Below are 15,000 nucleotides of genomic sequence, written 5' to 3'. Positions count from 1 at the left end.
CCAGAGCGGCGAGGTATGTGCCTTCTCACGTGTGCGCGTGTGCTGTAAGGTGTATGCACGCTCTGTTGCGTGTGCGTGTGCGCGGTTACGTGTGCATGCGCCGTCACGTGTGTACGTGTGTCCCAGCAGTCAGTTGCATGTGCGGGCGCACAATAAATCAAGTCACACACACCCTGCTTGTGTCTCACATTTCTTTGTCCTCTGCTTGCGCTTGCATGTGTGTTGCTTGTCCGTCTGTTCCAACCTTGTGGCGTGGTTTCACTGTTAACACCAGGGGTATGCCATGCAAGTGGTTGAGCGCCTCACCGCCAAGAGCCCGCCAAATCCAACGTTGCTGCTGTGCGGCAAGGATGACAGCGACCTTTCGTCAGGGTGCTTGATGTGGAGGCCAGCGAACATGGACCACTGGAATCACGTATCTATGGAGGTGGCCATCGGAGAGACGATGAATCACGATTCCATGATGCGTCAAGTCAGCGACTCTGTGATGATGCAAGGTGAATTCGCAGTGGTTGCTGTACTTGTTTGATGACTGCACAACAACGCACCTTTGTTGATCTTGCCAGCTTCCGTGATGTGGCTTTTCTGTGCCTGCAATTCGATCTCGTGGCTCACAACAACATCACACAAATCCGACTCCTCTTCATGCTGTTGTGTGATGTTACACCGCAGGTCTGCGTCTGCGAACACCAAAGCCGCGCCAGGGGACCCCCTTCCTGTCTGCGACACGCGTTGATTGGGAGATGGACCCTGCCGTCAAGCGACGCAGCGCGCACCTGCACCGCCCGCTCTCCATCATCTCACTTGCTGCTGAGGACAGGCCCTGGTGTTCGACACCACAGGCTGGGAGTGCAGCAACGGAGGCAGACCACGACAGGCCGCGCGGCCCCGCTTGGTTCGTCCAGGCGAAGAGCAAGGCAGCCGCAGCTGCAGCGGCGGCAGCAGAAGCAAGCTCACAGGTGCAAGCAGGCACTGGCGACACAGAGCAGACCGCGACAGCAGAAGGGGAGTGCCAGGCCGAGTCAGCCCAGCACCAGGGGAGCAACGAAGCCAACGGAGAGCGTGCTGTGCGCGAATGCGATCAGGCTGACGGCAGTGCTGGCGACACGGACGAGCAAGCGAGCAACCGATCCCCCACAACAAGTCAGCCTGATGATGCCGCGGCGACAACGGTGGCACAGCAGCGTCCACGCGCGCGCTCTGCACCAGCATCGCCATCAGATATCGACGGCGAGCAGAGGAGATCGCGTGCTTGCATGCAAGTGGCACGGAAGAGTCCAAGGCGTGCCTCGCTTTCGCCGTCAACCGAAGCTTCGCTCTCCTGCTCTCAGATTGGTAGCGACGGCAGACAGGCAATGTCTTCCGCAGCAACAGTGGCAGCACGGGGTCAAGGTGTGCGGCGAGTCTCATCGACAGTTGGTAACGGCACCACATCAACATCATACACACGCGTGTGTTCCACGTCAGCACGCCGAGGCATCCACCTGAAGGGGCGTCGTGCCCGCCACAACCATATTCTCGTCCCGTCCATGCTGGTGATGGAGAAGGCGGATGAGCTGATGTCAGCCATCGCGGGCTCAAGCCCTTCGTCTTGCACGCGAGCGCGGCCAGCACAGCAGCATGACAAGAAGCACCGCATGCACCAGCGCCCGCTGTCAACGTTTGTGTTGGACAAGGGCGGCCCAGTGTACGACACATACACGGGTGCTTGCGCGAGTAGCCAGGCAAGCAGCAGCAGCAGCACTGAGCAGAAACCGCGCCAGCACACAGAGACGGTCGCAGACAAGAAGCAAGAAGCAGGCCATAAGCAAGAGCACGCACACGCGGCAGCAGCACGCCCCCATCCGCTGCGTCAAATGCAAACTGCCCCAACCACTACCAAGATGTCTGCAGCAGCAACAGCCACAATGGCAGCAACTTCAGCGACGGTTGGAGCGAGTGAGTGGGAAATGCACGCACCAAAGAGCACACCACCCTCTTCGAGTGGCAGCGAAGGCGGTTCAGTTGAAGGAACAGACAACAGCGATGATGTCAGGCTGAGGAGCCATCATCAGCTGCGCGGTGACAGAGGACGGGATGAGCCCATCTATGTCAGCATGCGCACCCGCCCGGAGAAAAGCGCCGCCAAAGAAAACGATGTGAGTGCGCTGGTGTGCGTTTGTTCATGTGTCATGAACACGCTGTGGGTAATATGCATGCGGGAGTGACTGTGTGGTTGTGCCAAACTGTGCTTGTGTGCAAACCCAAGTCGGTATATGGTCGCTGATTCTGCCCTCTTCCGCTCATCATGTGCACACTCACACGAATAGCACACACACACACACACACACACACACACACACACACACAAACAAACAAACAAACAAACAAACAAACAACGCATTGTTAGGCACAGAGTCGGGCGCCATCACTGCGGACGGTGTGGCTGAGAGCCGTCTCCTTTCCGAAGGACGACCTTGATCTCAGTGAATATCTTGCTGCTGTTGATAATGGACAACACCTTCAACAACAACGCGCAACCCACCGGGATGAGCCACACGCAATGGTACGAAATGGCCAACACCACCACCAACAGCAGCAGCAGCAGCGACACTACCAGCAGCAGCAACAGCAACAACAACAGCAACAGCAACAACAGCAACAGCAGCAGCAACAACAACAATCACGGCAGCAACAACAACAATCACGGCAGCAGAGCGCCAAGTCTGCGCAGGCACGTCGTCCTCCACCCCATGTGCAGGACAAAACAAGGAGCGAAATCCGCATGCAGCTGCGCCCGCGGTTCCACACGCTTCGTGGCCGAGCTCACATGCGCGTGAAGCGGTGTGCAAACCTGCCACCGATCCCTGAGGAGACAGAGGACGACATGGCGCGTGCTATGGCCATGAATCCGCCCATGCACTTCACCCAGCGCGGTGATGGAATGCAGAGTCCAAAGCACCGCCAGCTGTCACAGCAGCCGACCCGCCGCCACCCCATGCATCGCGTGGCAGCCCCTCGCCCATCGTCGTCCCTCAAGTATCAACAGGAGCCGCCAAAGTTCCATGCACGGAAGGTGCCTGCAGACGCAATTGCATCGAGGACAGGAGCAACGGCATCGCGTGGCTCAGCACCCCGCTCTCGTTCGCTGTACGTGCGGCCCGAGCAGCGTATTGCCACGCGTGAAGCCGTGAAGATGAACGAGGCAGCAAAGGCTGGCACTTCTTCCAGCTCACGGCAGCCGCAGGTGCTAACATCGTACTTGCAGTCCCAGCAGAAGACAGGAAATGCGCGTGTGGGGCAAGTGAAAGAAATGAAACTGCGTTCAGCGTCGTCAGCACAACAACAGCAGCAGCAGCAGCAGCAACGCGCGCTCAATCAACGCCAACTGCATTATCGGAGGCAGCAGACAACGGCACCAACGATCCGCGGCCCGTCCACTTCGACAACGGCGCAAGGGTCACAGCCGCGGTGGCAACAGCTGCAGGCGTTACAGACTCGCGCGAGGGGCACAAACCGCGAGAAAGTTGTCGTGTTGAAGACTGTGGACGAGCAGACTGCGATGCAGACGGGCACCCGCCCGCGCACGTCGTCAACAACGACAACAGCTCACGGAAGGATGGTCGCCAAGCAAGCCACCAAGAACAGCGGCGACGGAAAGCGGGTGCGGCATGCACTTGGGGACGCATCGAACAAGCTGCCTGCAGGCAAGGGCACCACTGCCCCGACGAAGGCGTTTGCAGGACAGCAGCTGGGTGGGCTGAGACAGCAGCGGCGGACGGCTACTTGAGGTTTGCGTGTGCATGCACATGAGGGAGAAAGTGTTGAGGAAAGGACAGGGGGAGGAGAGAGAGCGCAGTGATATCAACAGGAAACACGCTCGTGTCTGTGTGGTGGGATTGTACAGAAATGAGGAGGGTGAGCGGCAGGGTGAATGAGGCACCTGTCGTCGTTTAGAGTCGGGGGCGACGGTGTTTATGGAGCGATGGTGGTGAGGTGGGGGGGGGTGAGGGGTGTGTGTGTGTGTGTGTGTGTGTGTGTGGTAAGCATGCACGAGGGATGAAAGTTTGTGTGGAATGCGGATGCTGTGTGCTTGCTTTCTTGGTATTGATTGATTGATTGAGTCTGTATTGGGGGTGAGCTGGTGGTGTTTGGTTTATGCTGCATTTTGATTGGTGCCGCCTATGTGAAAGCGCAAAGGGAATTGCAATTTGAGGCATGATTCATGCAATACAACAAACAAAACAGCACACCAAGGCACGTACCCATGTTCATGTACGCATGTGTATGAACACACACTCGGGGGTGCGGTGTGTATGTATGTGTGTGTGTGTGTGTGTGTGTGTGTGTGTGTGTGTGTGTGTGTGTGTGTGTGCGATGCAGCCTGCATGTTGTAACACAGTGCACCCTGGTAACAAGTCAGCTTTGAATTGCCAGTTGGCGCGAAGGTAACAAACAACACAGGTCATAGGGAAGGAAGAGAATGGACAAGAGCTGTTGAAATGTCAAAGAAGAGCGACTATGCGTGCGTGTGTGTGTACATGTTGGAGAATGAAAACACGTGGATAGTATGGACAGCGATCACTAGCGAATGCACGTTGGTTGTCATGCTACAGCAAAACATGGGCTAGTTTTGATTCGAGGGCGCATTGTGAAAGCCAAGACGGTGAAAATCCTTGAATGCGACGTTGCACTTGACAATGACGTGACCATGTGATCGCACACGCACAACTGCAATGATGACGGTCGTGTGTGTGCGTGTGTACGTGCGTGCGTGTGTGTGCGTGTGCGTGTGCGTGCGTGTGCGTGTGTGTGTATGTGTATGTGAGGATACAGAGGTGTTGAGACAAAGATGTGTGGAGATGCGAATTTGCGATGGCAGAGCAGCAGACGAAGGCTGCACACGATACCCTACCTTCTCTTCCTTCGCCCGCTGCGACAAACGTTGATTCATAGAACTCTGGCCTCTGTCCCAGGAACCACCTTCACACAAGGAGGAAGAGAGACAGTATGTGTGTGTTTATGTGTGTGTGTGTGAACATGGGTCGTTGGTGAGCGAGGGCTCTTGAGAAGCGAGAGCAGACGGGCATACAGAGAGAGGGGTAGAAACACGCATTCGCACAGACACACACAGACACACAGACACACACGCACACACACACACACACGCACACAGACACACACAGACACACACAGACACACAGACACACACACACACACACACACACACACACACACACGCACAGACACACAAACGCGCAGACACCTTTCAGACACACACGCACAGACACAGATCAGACACACACGCACAAACACGATGCCAGCATACCCGAGAATGTGCTGTAATCTTGTTGTCGGGCGTGGGGCGAAGGTTGGAATCTTGAGTGTGTGGTGGCCAGCTGTGACCGGCAGGTGACACGTGCCGTACCCGCGAACAATGTCCCGCCCAAACATGTCGAGTCCATACACAGCCACAACAATCTGTGGCCCTGGTCACAAACAGAACGCGGATTGTGTGTGGCGACAGCGGCGTGAACCTTCGAGGCAGAGGACACACGGCAAACATGTTCAGTTTGCACGACAGCGTTACAGCATGACGGCTGTTGCGCTGTACTCCACTCCATGGTTCCTCGCTTCGGGGTGACTTACATCCTCTTGGCAGTTGGCTCTTGAGAGTGATGTCGATGGGAAAGTTCCACACAAACTCCCCAGGGTGATGCGAGCTGCGCGAAGCAATCTGTGACACGCCTTCCTCAATGCCCTGCACATGTATGTGTATGTGTGTTTGTGTGTGTGTGTGTGTGTGTGTGTGTGTGTTTGTATGTGTGTGTGTGTGTGTGTGTGTGTGTGTGTGTGTGTGTGTGTGAACAAGTTAAGTGAGTCGAGCGGAGAACACATGCTGTGGCTGCTTTCATACAGTGAACGGCTGTTGGCAACAAACACAAACACGCACCGCTGTAGCTGTCCAATGATCGCCAAATACGATGGTGTACTTGCAGTACAGGTTGTTGTAAGTTGGAAACTGCAAGCCGCATGTGTGCGTATGTGTGCGGGGTGGTGGGAGTGAGGGGGGGGGAGGATAGCGGCATGCTCGATGCAGAAGGGTGCAAACAGACTGGGCGTCGGTCCAACATGCAAGTAGCTACTATCACGCATACACACACACACACACACACACACATACAACACATACACACATACACACACACACATACACATACATACATGTGGCTTACGTGACCACACTCAACGGCGCCTGTGACGAGCATGTGAAATACACCCGCCTCTCCGTCCGCCATGCTGGCTAGCGACGAGTGGAACAGCAGCGATGCGTGCAAGAGAAGCGAGCACAGCGGGCACACAGTGCGAGGAGTGAAGCGAGCACAGCAGCAGGAGAGAAGTCTGTGTAACGGTGCGCTTGTTGCTTCGCGTTGTTGTTTTTGTTGTGTTGTTGTTGTGGGAGGAGGAGAATAAAACAGCTTGTGGAAGGAGAGGAGGACACATCCACCCATCCATCCATCCATCCACAGCCAGTCGAGCATTGGAGCTGGTGCTGACGCAGGCGAGACGATGAAGGGCAAGCGGGGCGATGGCGGTGTCGTCGTGGGCGGCGGTGGGCAGCACTTGAGGGATAGGGAAGGAGGGGACAGTACAGCAGTGACAGTAGCGATACCAGAGGAAGAAGAAGAAGAGCACAGCCACGACAGGCACAGCGGGACCAACGACGACAATGCCAGGGCAAGGTCGACTGACACTGTCAGCACGTCTCAACAAGGCAACGGCGTTCAAGCAAACACCGACACCAAGGACAGCAAGACCGCAGCCACAGCAGCCACAGCAGCAACAGCAACGGCAAAGAAGTCTAAAGCGCCAGAGCCGCCAGTGTTTCCCTTCCTTGCTGCGTATCCATGGCTTCAATACAACTCCATCATGGTGGTGGTGGTTGCATGCGCTCTCATGTTCACTGGCTTCCATATGGTCCGAGACCAACTCCGTGAGTCCCAAGCACAGTTCAGTGTGCACGTGTGTGTGTGTGTGTGTGTGTGTGTGTGTGTGTGTGTGTGTGTGTGTGTGTGTGTGTGTGTGTGTGTGTGTGTGTGTGTGTGTGTGTGTGTGTGTGTGTGTGTGCGAGTGTGTGTGTGTGTGTGTGCGAGTGTGTGCGCGCGCGCGTTCGTGTGTGCGAGTGTATGTGCACACGTGTACGCGTGCACCCCTCTGTGTGTGCTTGCGGACAACAGCACTGAGACATCGAGGCATGCATTTGCATGCGTGTGCATGATGATTGTGTGTCTGTCGCTGCTCACGCTTGCAGCCTGACGTGTGCTCGTACACGCACCCCTTTTGTGCAGAGGATGTGTGCCAGCCAACGGTCACTAAGGCCTCCTTCTTCCTGGACGAAGCTGTCGGGGTGCGTACCCTCAGAGACGCAGCACGAAATCCACACCATGTCACACGCTCCACACCGTGTCACACGCTCCACACCGTGTCACACGCTCCACACAACAACAACAACAACAACAACAACAACAACAACAACAGCAACAACTTGCTCATAGTGTACTCTTCTCTTTCTGTTCTGCTTTCATATGTTCAGGACGGCCACTGGTTTCGGACGTCCTGGAATCCAAACAGCTGTCTACTGCATCCGTACACGTCAAAGTCAGTGCCGCATGTGTACGTGTGTGTGTGTGTGTGTGTGTGTGTGTGTGTGTGTGTGTGTGTGTGTGTGTGTGTGTGTGTTCAGATGCATGTTCTCATATCCTTGTGCACTGGGGTGGGCGTTGAACAGGCGGTCAGATGTTGCCTCCTGCCTGAACGGAGACACTGCCGTGTTCATTGGAGACTCACGCGTACGCCAGCTCTTTCAGGTGTGCGTGCGTGTGCGTAAGTCTGTGTGCGTGTGTGTGTGTGTGTGTGTGTGTGTGTGTGTGCGGTGCCCCGATAGCCTCCCTTCCCCCACCCTCTCACCCAGCCAGCACCTGCGGTGCTCTACATCGTCAATATCAGGCGCTCGTGCAAACATTTGATCCAACCTTTGAGGTGACCACTGAGCAGCGGCACCAAGACATCCACTTTACGGACAACACCACCAACGTGTCCCTCTCGTTCCTGTGGCAACCGGAAATTATCTCCGCTGACGTCCAGCGCCTCTACAGCGACTGGGCTGCAGCACTGCAGGTGAGCTGTTTGTGCAGTGTATTCTTGTCTGTGTCAGTGTGTGTATTCTTGTCTGCGTCAGTGTGTGTGTGTGTGTGTGTGTGTGTGTGTGTGTGTGTGTGTGTGTGTGTGTGTGCATTGCACCCGATGGAGGCCAGCTGTCACCGTCTTCGCTGCCACCACATTCAGAGCGGCACACGTGCACCGGCCATGATCGTACACTCGGCTGGACTATGGGCGATGAAGCGTGGCGAACCCATCGACACACTAGTGCAGGTACCCCTCCTGTGTATGCGCGTGTGTGTGGGTGTGCGTGCGTGTGTGTACATGTTATGGTGCATTCTCACGGGCCGTCGCGTGCAACAACAACAACAACGACTGCTCTTCTGCAATGACAGCAAGCGGAGCAATTACGAGACGCCATGAGTGCAATCCCGCGAGCGACGCCCATATACTGGCTCCCAATCTCAAGGTGCGTCACAGCCACTACTCTTGTACACGCGCACGCATGTGTGTTCATTTGTGACTCGTGACGGGCATATAGCACAAGTCCTTTGCGCACATACCGTGTGCGCCCCCACATCACATCACTCAGCTGCGTGCCAGTGCCATGCAACCGCCGCCGCTGCAGGGTTGACGAGTCACTGCTGTGGGAGTCGCGAAAAGCGATCACAAACAACGTCATCCATCACTTCAACGCGCGGTGCAAACACGTGTTTGCGGACAGCAGAAACACACAGGGCGACCTGGTCGTCTTTGCAGATCGCATCCTTGATGTGGCCGCAGGTGGTTGTGTGCTTTGTGTGTTTGTGTGTTTTAGTGTTTGTTTGTGTGTGTGTGTGTGTGTGTGTGTGTGTGTGTGTGTGTGTGTGTGTGTGTGTGTGTGTGTGTTCGGGCATGCGTATGTACATGTGTATTTGCGCGTGTATTCTTATGGGCACATTTCCGTTCATCGCTTGTAGACTTTACCGAGACTGAGGATGGGCTGCACTTTGAGTCATCTCTGCCGAAACAAGTGTGTGTGTGTGTGTGTGTGTGTGTGTGTATGTGTGTGTGCCCATGTCTCATTGTTGTTGCTATTGCCTTTGGTGTTTGCTGCTCATGCAGTTGTTGTTTCTGACCACATCATTCACGGTCACATCACCAACACCCAACACACCCAACACCCACCACCCTCACCACCAACACATCATTATCACCACCACCACCACCACCACCACCACCAACACATCATTATCACCACCACCACCACCACCACCACCAACCGCGGCAGGTCCACCTGCTGCTGAACCACCTCTGTCATGGTGTGCGCACTCTTCGTCGTGGCAGCCGCACCTGCTGCGCCGCGCCCGAGCGAACCGCGCCCCACCAGTGGCTCGTCCTTGCCACGTTTGCAGGATGGTGCGTTGGTGTTGCGCTGTGTTGTGACCTGTCGTGCTGCATGTCGTGGTGTCTGATGGTGGACAGGGCATTATTGCGTGCGTTGTGGTGTTGCAACACGCCACCTGGTCACCTTTCATCTCACCGCCACCACTCGCTCTTGTTTTGTCCTCTTGCTCCCGCTCCTTCGACAGCTGCGCGTTTGTTGCGCTTCTCGTGTTGAACCGACGCCGCATCGCAGACAAACTCGCAGACCCTCCCCGCAGCACACGGTGCGTGTGCGTACAGTGCATGTGGTGTGTGTGTGTGTGTGTGTGTGTGTGTGTGTGTGTGTGCGTGCGTGTGTGCGCGCGCATATTTGTGTTACGTGTGTTCATTGTGGCAGCAGTTGTATTCCTTGAGCACTCATGCGTAAATGCGATACATCTGTACATGTGTTTCTTGCAGGTTCTTTGACAGCTTCGCACAGGCTGCAGCTGCGGTGAAGAAAACGCACCCCCGCTTGTTTGTTGTCTCAACCGTTGCACTTTGCATGATCTTCATCTTCATCGCAGACAGGTTCGTGTACGTGTGTGTTTGCACGCGAACGCGTATGTGTGACAATGTGTTCACACAACGCAACACTGCATGCATACCTGCTGCTGTTAATGTCTGACGCCACAAACAACAACACCACATACACACACACATATACATACACACACGCACCGCGGCCTGCGATTGCAGGACGGGCGTGTTCATGGTGGCGGCGAAAGAGTTTCAGTGGTCCCATTTCTCCCTTGGCTGCCTCGCCATCCTTGCTGTCAGTCCGATGGATGTTGATGTACTCTGTTAACATTTGCGCGCGCGTGTGTGTCCGCCTGTGTGTGTGTGTGTGTCTGTGTGTGTTGGCGTGCATTTGTGTGTTTTTCAGAAATATTCACACACATCCCTTTGCACATGTGCGTGTCTGTTCAGCTTGGGCTCGTGTCGGTCCGCACATCAGCCAAGGCGGGCGCCCTCAACCGCGACCAGGTGACGATAATGATGACGATTGTGGTGGTGATGATGATGGTGCTGTGTTGACACACGTGTATTACACATGTCCATATGCCCACGCACGAAGGTGTATTAGTTTTTAAAACCACCCATGCATGGGTAAAAACGCTTGTGCGCCTGTTCATCCTATCGCCTGTTCCCTCATTTCTTCCTTTTGCCGCCCCCTTTGCACGTGCACAGACCGATGAGTGGAAAGGGTGGATGCAGTTGTGTTTTCTGCTCTATCACTACACAGGCGCATCCCAGGTGAGTTTATATATGCACACACACACACACGCACACACACACACACACACACACACACACACAGCGAAGTGTACAACACAACAGTGACTGACGACGGATGCACGCGGTCAACACGTCGCTGCAAACACGCACAGACACACATATACACGCACGCACACAACACACGCGCACACTAGTTTGTGCTTTTTCCTTCCTTCCCTGCCCTCATGCCCTGTGGTTTCATTGGGTGCGCGGTGCAGGTTCTGTCCATCTACGTCTTCATCCGCGTGTGTGTCGCCGCGTACATCTTCATGACCGGGTTTGGGCACTACATCTACTTTACACAAAAGAAGGAATTCACTTGGCACCGCATTACCATGGTGCGCACGTGTGTCTGTGCGGTGTGGTTGTTCGTTTGGTGTGCTTGGTTGGTTGTTTGGTTGGTCATGTGGGTGTTTGCAAGCCATCAAAGGCTCATTAACGTGTTCTCGTGTCTCACAACATGACATGCCTTTCACTTCATGATTGCACGTGTGTGCGTGTGTGCACATATGTGTGTGTGTGCAAACGTGGCAGGTTGTGCTCCGTGTGAACATCTTCACGCTCTTCCTCTCCATGACCATGAACCGCACGTACCAGTTTTACTACTTTGTTCCCCTCAGCACCTTCTGGTTCTTAATGGTGCGTGTGCGCGTGTCAGCTACAACCACCACTGTTGCGTGTGTGTGTGTGTGTGTGTGTGTGTGTGTGTGTGTGTGTGTGTGTGTGTGTGTGTGTGTGTGTGTGTGTGTGTGTGTGTGTGTGTGTGTGTGTGTGTGTGTGTGTCGTAGTGTGTCGTGTGTAGTGTGTGTGTAGTGTGTGTGTGTGTGTGTGTGTGTGTGTGTGTGTGTCGACGTATATTGGACTAACCGCGTAGCCTACTTAATGCTCAGAGACGGCTTGATGGGAATAATACGTAAAAGGTTCTGGTGTTCCCGGTTAAGAAAGTTCCCGATAGTATTACCTGGGCGCTTCCAAACGTCCCCTATATCCAGTAATACGTCGACTGATACTCACTACGGGCTCTTGAATTTATCATCGTTACCATACTAGACTGTGGACTACTTACTCCCCACCGATGGGGCGATGCTTTTAAGAGTCACTTCCCACATCACCTTAGCTTGATGGGCCCATGCATCATTCTAGAACATGGTACAAACCCGGGGATTCTTGGGAAAATCTCAGTATGGGGGACGGGATGAAGGGTAGACACCTGACATTCATCGGGATGAGTGTGTAGTGTGTCGTGTGTGTGTGTGTGTGTGTGTGTGTGTTGTGTGTGTGTTGTGTGAGTGTGAGTGTGCGTGTGTGTGTGTATGTGCGTGACTTTAGATGCAGTTAAGCCATGACATTGCCCACAACGAGCCGTTCGTGCGTTTCCAGGTTTGCTTGGTGATGTGGGCACTTCGCGGGCTGGACGGCCGCCTGGCGCTAGTCAAACCATTCACGCTCATCGCCATCGCAGCACGTGGGTGTGCCTTACATGAGGCATCTGTGTACAAGAGCACCTGTCGTTTGTGACACACACACACACACGCACACAAGCACTGTTTGCAGCATTGACGCTTCACGCACACACACACACACACACACGCACACACACACACACACACACACAAACACAAACACTGTTGGCAGCATTGACGCTTCACGCGCATGCACGTATCACCACGTTCATTTTTCCCTGCTCACACACCCATTGTTCCACCTTCACCTGGACGTGTCCGTGTGCCAGTTTTGTATTACGAGACAGAAGACGGAGCCACGCCCGTGTTTGACTTTATCTTCGACCACAAGCTCCTCGCCCCTGTGAGTGGCAACCGCACACCACTCAACCCCTTTCGGTCTTCCATCCAACCATCCATGTATCCTTTGGTTCTGTTGTCCTTTATCCATTCATCCAACTATCCTTCTGCCCATCCACACTTCTTTCCATTCAGTCGTCTTGCGTTTGTCTCTGACAAGCAACAACTGCATGTGCTTTGATGGACACGGCCTTTCGTCTCACTGTCACCTCGCTGTCCACAACATGCGTGCGCGTGTGCATGCACGCAATACGACTGCAGTTGGTTGAGCTGAACGGAAGTTTGCACGAGTGGCGATTCAGATCAGGACTCGACCGATACGTACGCGCGAGCGCATATGTACATGTGCTTGCACGTGCTTGCATATGTACATGTGCTTGCATGTGTGCATGTGCTTGCATGTGTGTGTGTACGTGTGTGTGTGCGTGTGTGTGTGTGCTGATTTGTTTGTTGCGGTTGTGTTGTTCGCACATCCTAAAAGCATTGAACAACACTTGCTGCTGTAGATCGCTGTGCTCATTCACACGCGCGTTGTGCTGCACATGTCTCCTCCTGTTTAGGCGGCAGCAGCGGGAATGATCGTTGGACATTTTATCCACACGGGCAACGCCCCCTCGCGTGCAACGATGACGACTGCAATTGCGCTTTCTGCCGCCGCGTGCGCAGGCTACCTATGGTTTGCGCAAACTTGCGAAAGCAAGGTATGAACACGTGTGTGTGTGTGTATGTGTGTGTGCGTGTGTGCGTGTGTGTGTGTGTGTGTACATTTCGTACCTATGCATGTGTACGCAGATGTGTACATGTTTAAGCCGCGTTGACAACATTTCACTGGCGCAGGAGAGGCCAATACATACCTACACACCACACACCGCTTGTGCTCACTGTTGTTCACACCACGGGGTTATCCCATGCACGCGTGCGCCTCCACCTGTCCCAATGCCGACGGCAGCCGCACTGCAACGCGCGCCACGTATATCTGTCGCCGCTGCTGCTGGCGGCGTTTGTTGTTCTGCGCAACAGCACACACCGCCTGCGCTCACTCTATAGCGCCTTCTTCGCCGAGTGCGGCAAGGTTTGTGGCGTGCCTGTGTTGTAGCTGGGTGGCGAGGTGGAGCGGAAGGCGGGGGGAGGGAGGTGGTGGTTGTTGTTGTGTTGCGAGGGAAAGGTTGTTGCGCTGAGTGGTGTCAGAGATTGTTGTTGTGTCAAGTTGCTGGGCATGTGGAATGATTTGACGTTGTTTGCCGTTGTTGTTGTTCACAATGCACACACACACACACACACGCACACACACACACACACGCACATGTCCACACGTGCGCTGCAGACCTCGCTGGAGCTGTTCCTGGCACAGTATCACGTGTGGTTGGCGGTGGATACAAAGGGTGTGCTGGTGCTGCTACCTGGATATCCGGTTCTGAATGCAGTAGTGTGCACGCTCATCTTCATGGTGATCAGCCGCACGCTGGCGACGGCCTTCAACGCGCTTGTGTTCATCCTTCTGCCCAAGGACACGCCACAGCACGGCGTTGTGCTGAGGGCCATTGCGCTGCTTGCAGCCCTCTACTTCTTCTCCGCGCTCGCACCAAAGTAGCGAGAGAGTGGGGAGAGGGGGGGGGAGAGAGAGAGAGAGACAGAGAGAGAGAGACAGAGACAGAGAGAGAGAGACAGACAGACAGAGACAGACAGACAGAGAGGGAGGGAGGGAGGGAGGGAGAGTGTGTGTGTGTTTGTGGGAAGCTCGCAAGCACATTCTAGTAATGGTGTACGATTCGCCGCACACACACACACGTACACATGCCTGCACACATGGGTTGTTACAGGCCTTTTATGTCCACGAAGTGTGTTTGCCTGCACTGTCTGAATAGCAGATCAGTGCTCGATTAAACAACCACAGCAGCGTTTGAGCAGAGGGAGAAAGAAAGCTGTACAGGGCAGGAAGAACGGAAGAAATGAAAGCAAGCAGTGGGTCCAGCAGCACAGAAAGATGAACAAACATGACAACGCGACGCAAATACGCTCACCACCATAACGCAGACATCATTATGATGACGAGGAGGCGGAGGAGGAGGGATCTTTGGCGATTTCACGAATGAACTTCTCCATTTCCTTGCGAATGACGTGTTGCTTCTCCTGCTCCGATGCGCGAGGGTTTGCCTTGATGTACTCTGCAATCCTGGCAATTGTCTCCGCCTTGCATAAAACACAACACATCATCGGAGTTGCGCAGTGAGCCAGGGCGATGTGATCGCGGAGCAGTCACGGAGCAGAAGGGACAGGAAGGAGGCCAGGCATGGCTGCACAGTAGAGGTGCATGCAGGGTGCGACACAACAACCGTACACGCAGCAACGCACAAGCAAGGTACGGAGGCGATATGTC

General features: G+C 54.7%; 4 protein-coding genes across 4 annotated transcripts in view; 2 read left to right on the top strand and 2 right to left on the bottom strand.

Moving 5' to 3' along the window:
* The window catches only part of PTSG_00477 (uncharacterized protein), a 7,089-nt gene extending 3,067 nt beyond the window's left edge, over positions 1–4,022 (top strand). Inside the window, exons 4-7 of the mRNA XM_004998966.1 lie at positions 1–13; positions 275–497; positions 673–2,138; positions 2,390–4,022. The exon at positions 1–13 is cut by the window's left edge and continues 722 nt beyond it. Of these exons, the coding sequence (XP_004999023.1) occupies positions 1–13; positions 275–497; positions 673–2,138; positions 2,390–3,769 (3,082 nt within the window). The 3' untranslated portion in view covers positions 3,770–4,022. The remainder of the gene's footprint in view (positions 14–274; positions 498–672; positions 2,139–2,389) is intronic.
* Positions 4,023–4,087: 65 nt separating this feature from the next.
* Positions 4,088–6,483, bottom strand: PTSG_00476 (B9 domain-containing protein 1). The gene is made up of 6 exons (XM_004998965.1): positions 6,216–6,483; positions 5,933–6,001; positions 5,629–5,740; positions 5,309–5,468; positions 4,895–4,962; positions 4,088–4,710 (listed from the first exon to the last, which is right to left on the bottom strand). The coding sequence occupies exons 1-6, from the start codon at positions 6,276–6,278 to the stop codon at positions 4,607–4,609; spliced, it is 576 nt and encodes a 191-aa protein (XP_004999022.1). The 5' UTR covers positions 6,279–6,483; the 3' UTR covers positions 4,088–4,606.
* PTSG_11589 (uncharacterized protein) lies at positions 6,412–12,840 on the top strand. Its single transcript, XM_004998964.1, has 20 exons — positions 6,412–6,973; positions 7,329–7,387; positions 7,574–7,638; positions 7,769–7,847; positions 7,987–8,157; positions 8,326–8,412; positions 8,535–8,608; positions 8,768–8,922; positions 9,099–9,151; positions 9,410–9,537; positions 9,711–9,788; positions 9,964–10,074; positions 10,243–10,318; positions 10,474–10,530; positions 10,735–10,800; positions 11,040–11,159; positions 11,356–11,460; positions 12,202–12,286; positions 12,554–12,627; positions 12,759–12,840. Exons 1-20 carry the CDS (start codon positions 6,550–6,552, stop codon positions 12,777–12,779), a joined length of 2,088 nt encoding a protein of 695 aa, XP_004999021.1. The 5' UTR covers positions 6,412–6,549; the 3' UTR covers positions 12,780–12,840.
* Positions 12,841–14,430: 1,590 nt separating this feature from the next.
* Positions 14,431–15,000, bottom strand: part of PTSG_00473 (uncharacterized protein) — a 1,286-nt gene continuing 716 nt past the window's right edge. The window contains exon 3 of the mRNA XM_004998963.1: positions 14,431–14,813. Coding sequence (XP_004999020.1) covers positions 14,664–14,813 — 150 coding nt within the window. The 3' untranslated portion in view covers positions 14,431–14,663. The remainder of the gene's footprint in view (positions 14,814–15,000) is intronic.

This window comes from Salpingoeca rosetta (assembly GCF_000188695.1).
Source record: "Salpingoeca rosetta unplaced genomic scaffold supercont1.1, whole genome shotgun sequence".
Lineage (NCBI taxonomy): Eukaryota > Choanoflagellata > Craspedida > Salpingoecidae > Salpingoeca > Salpingoeca rosetta.
Note: the sequence above shows the minus strand (reverse complement) of the source record. Positions and strands in the feature narration are given on the sequence as shown.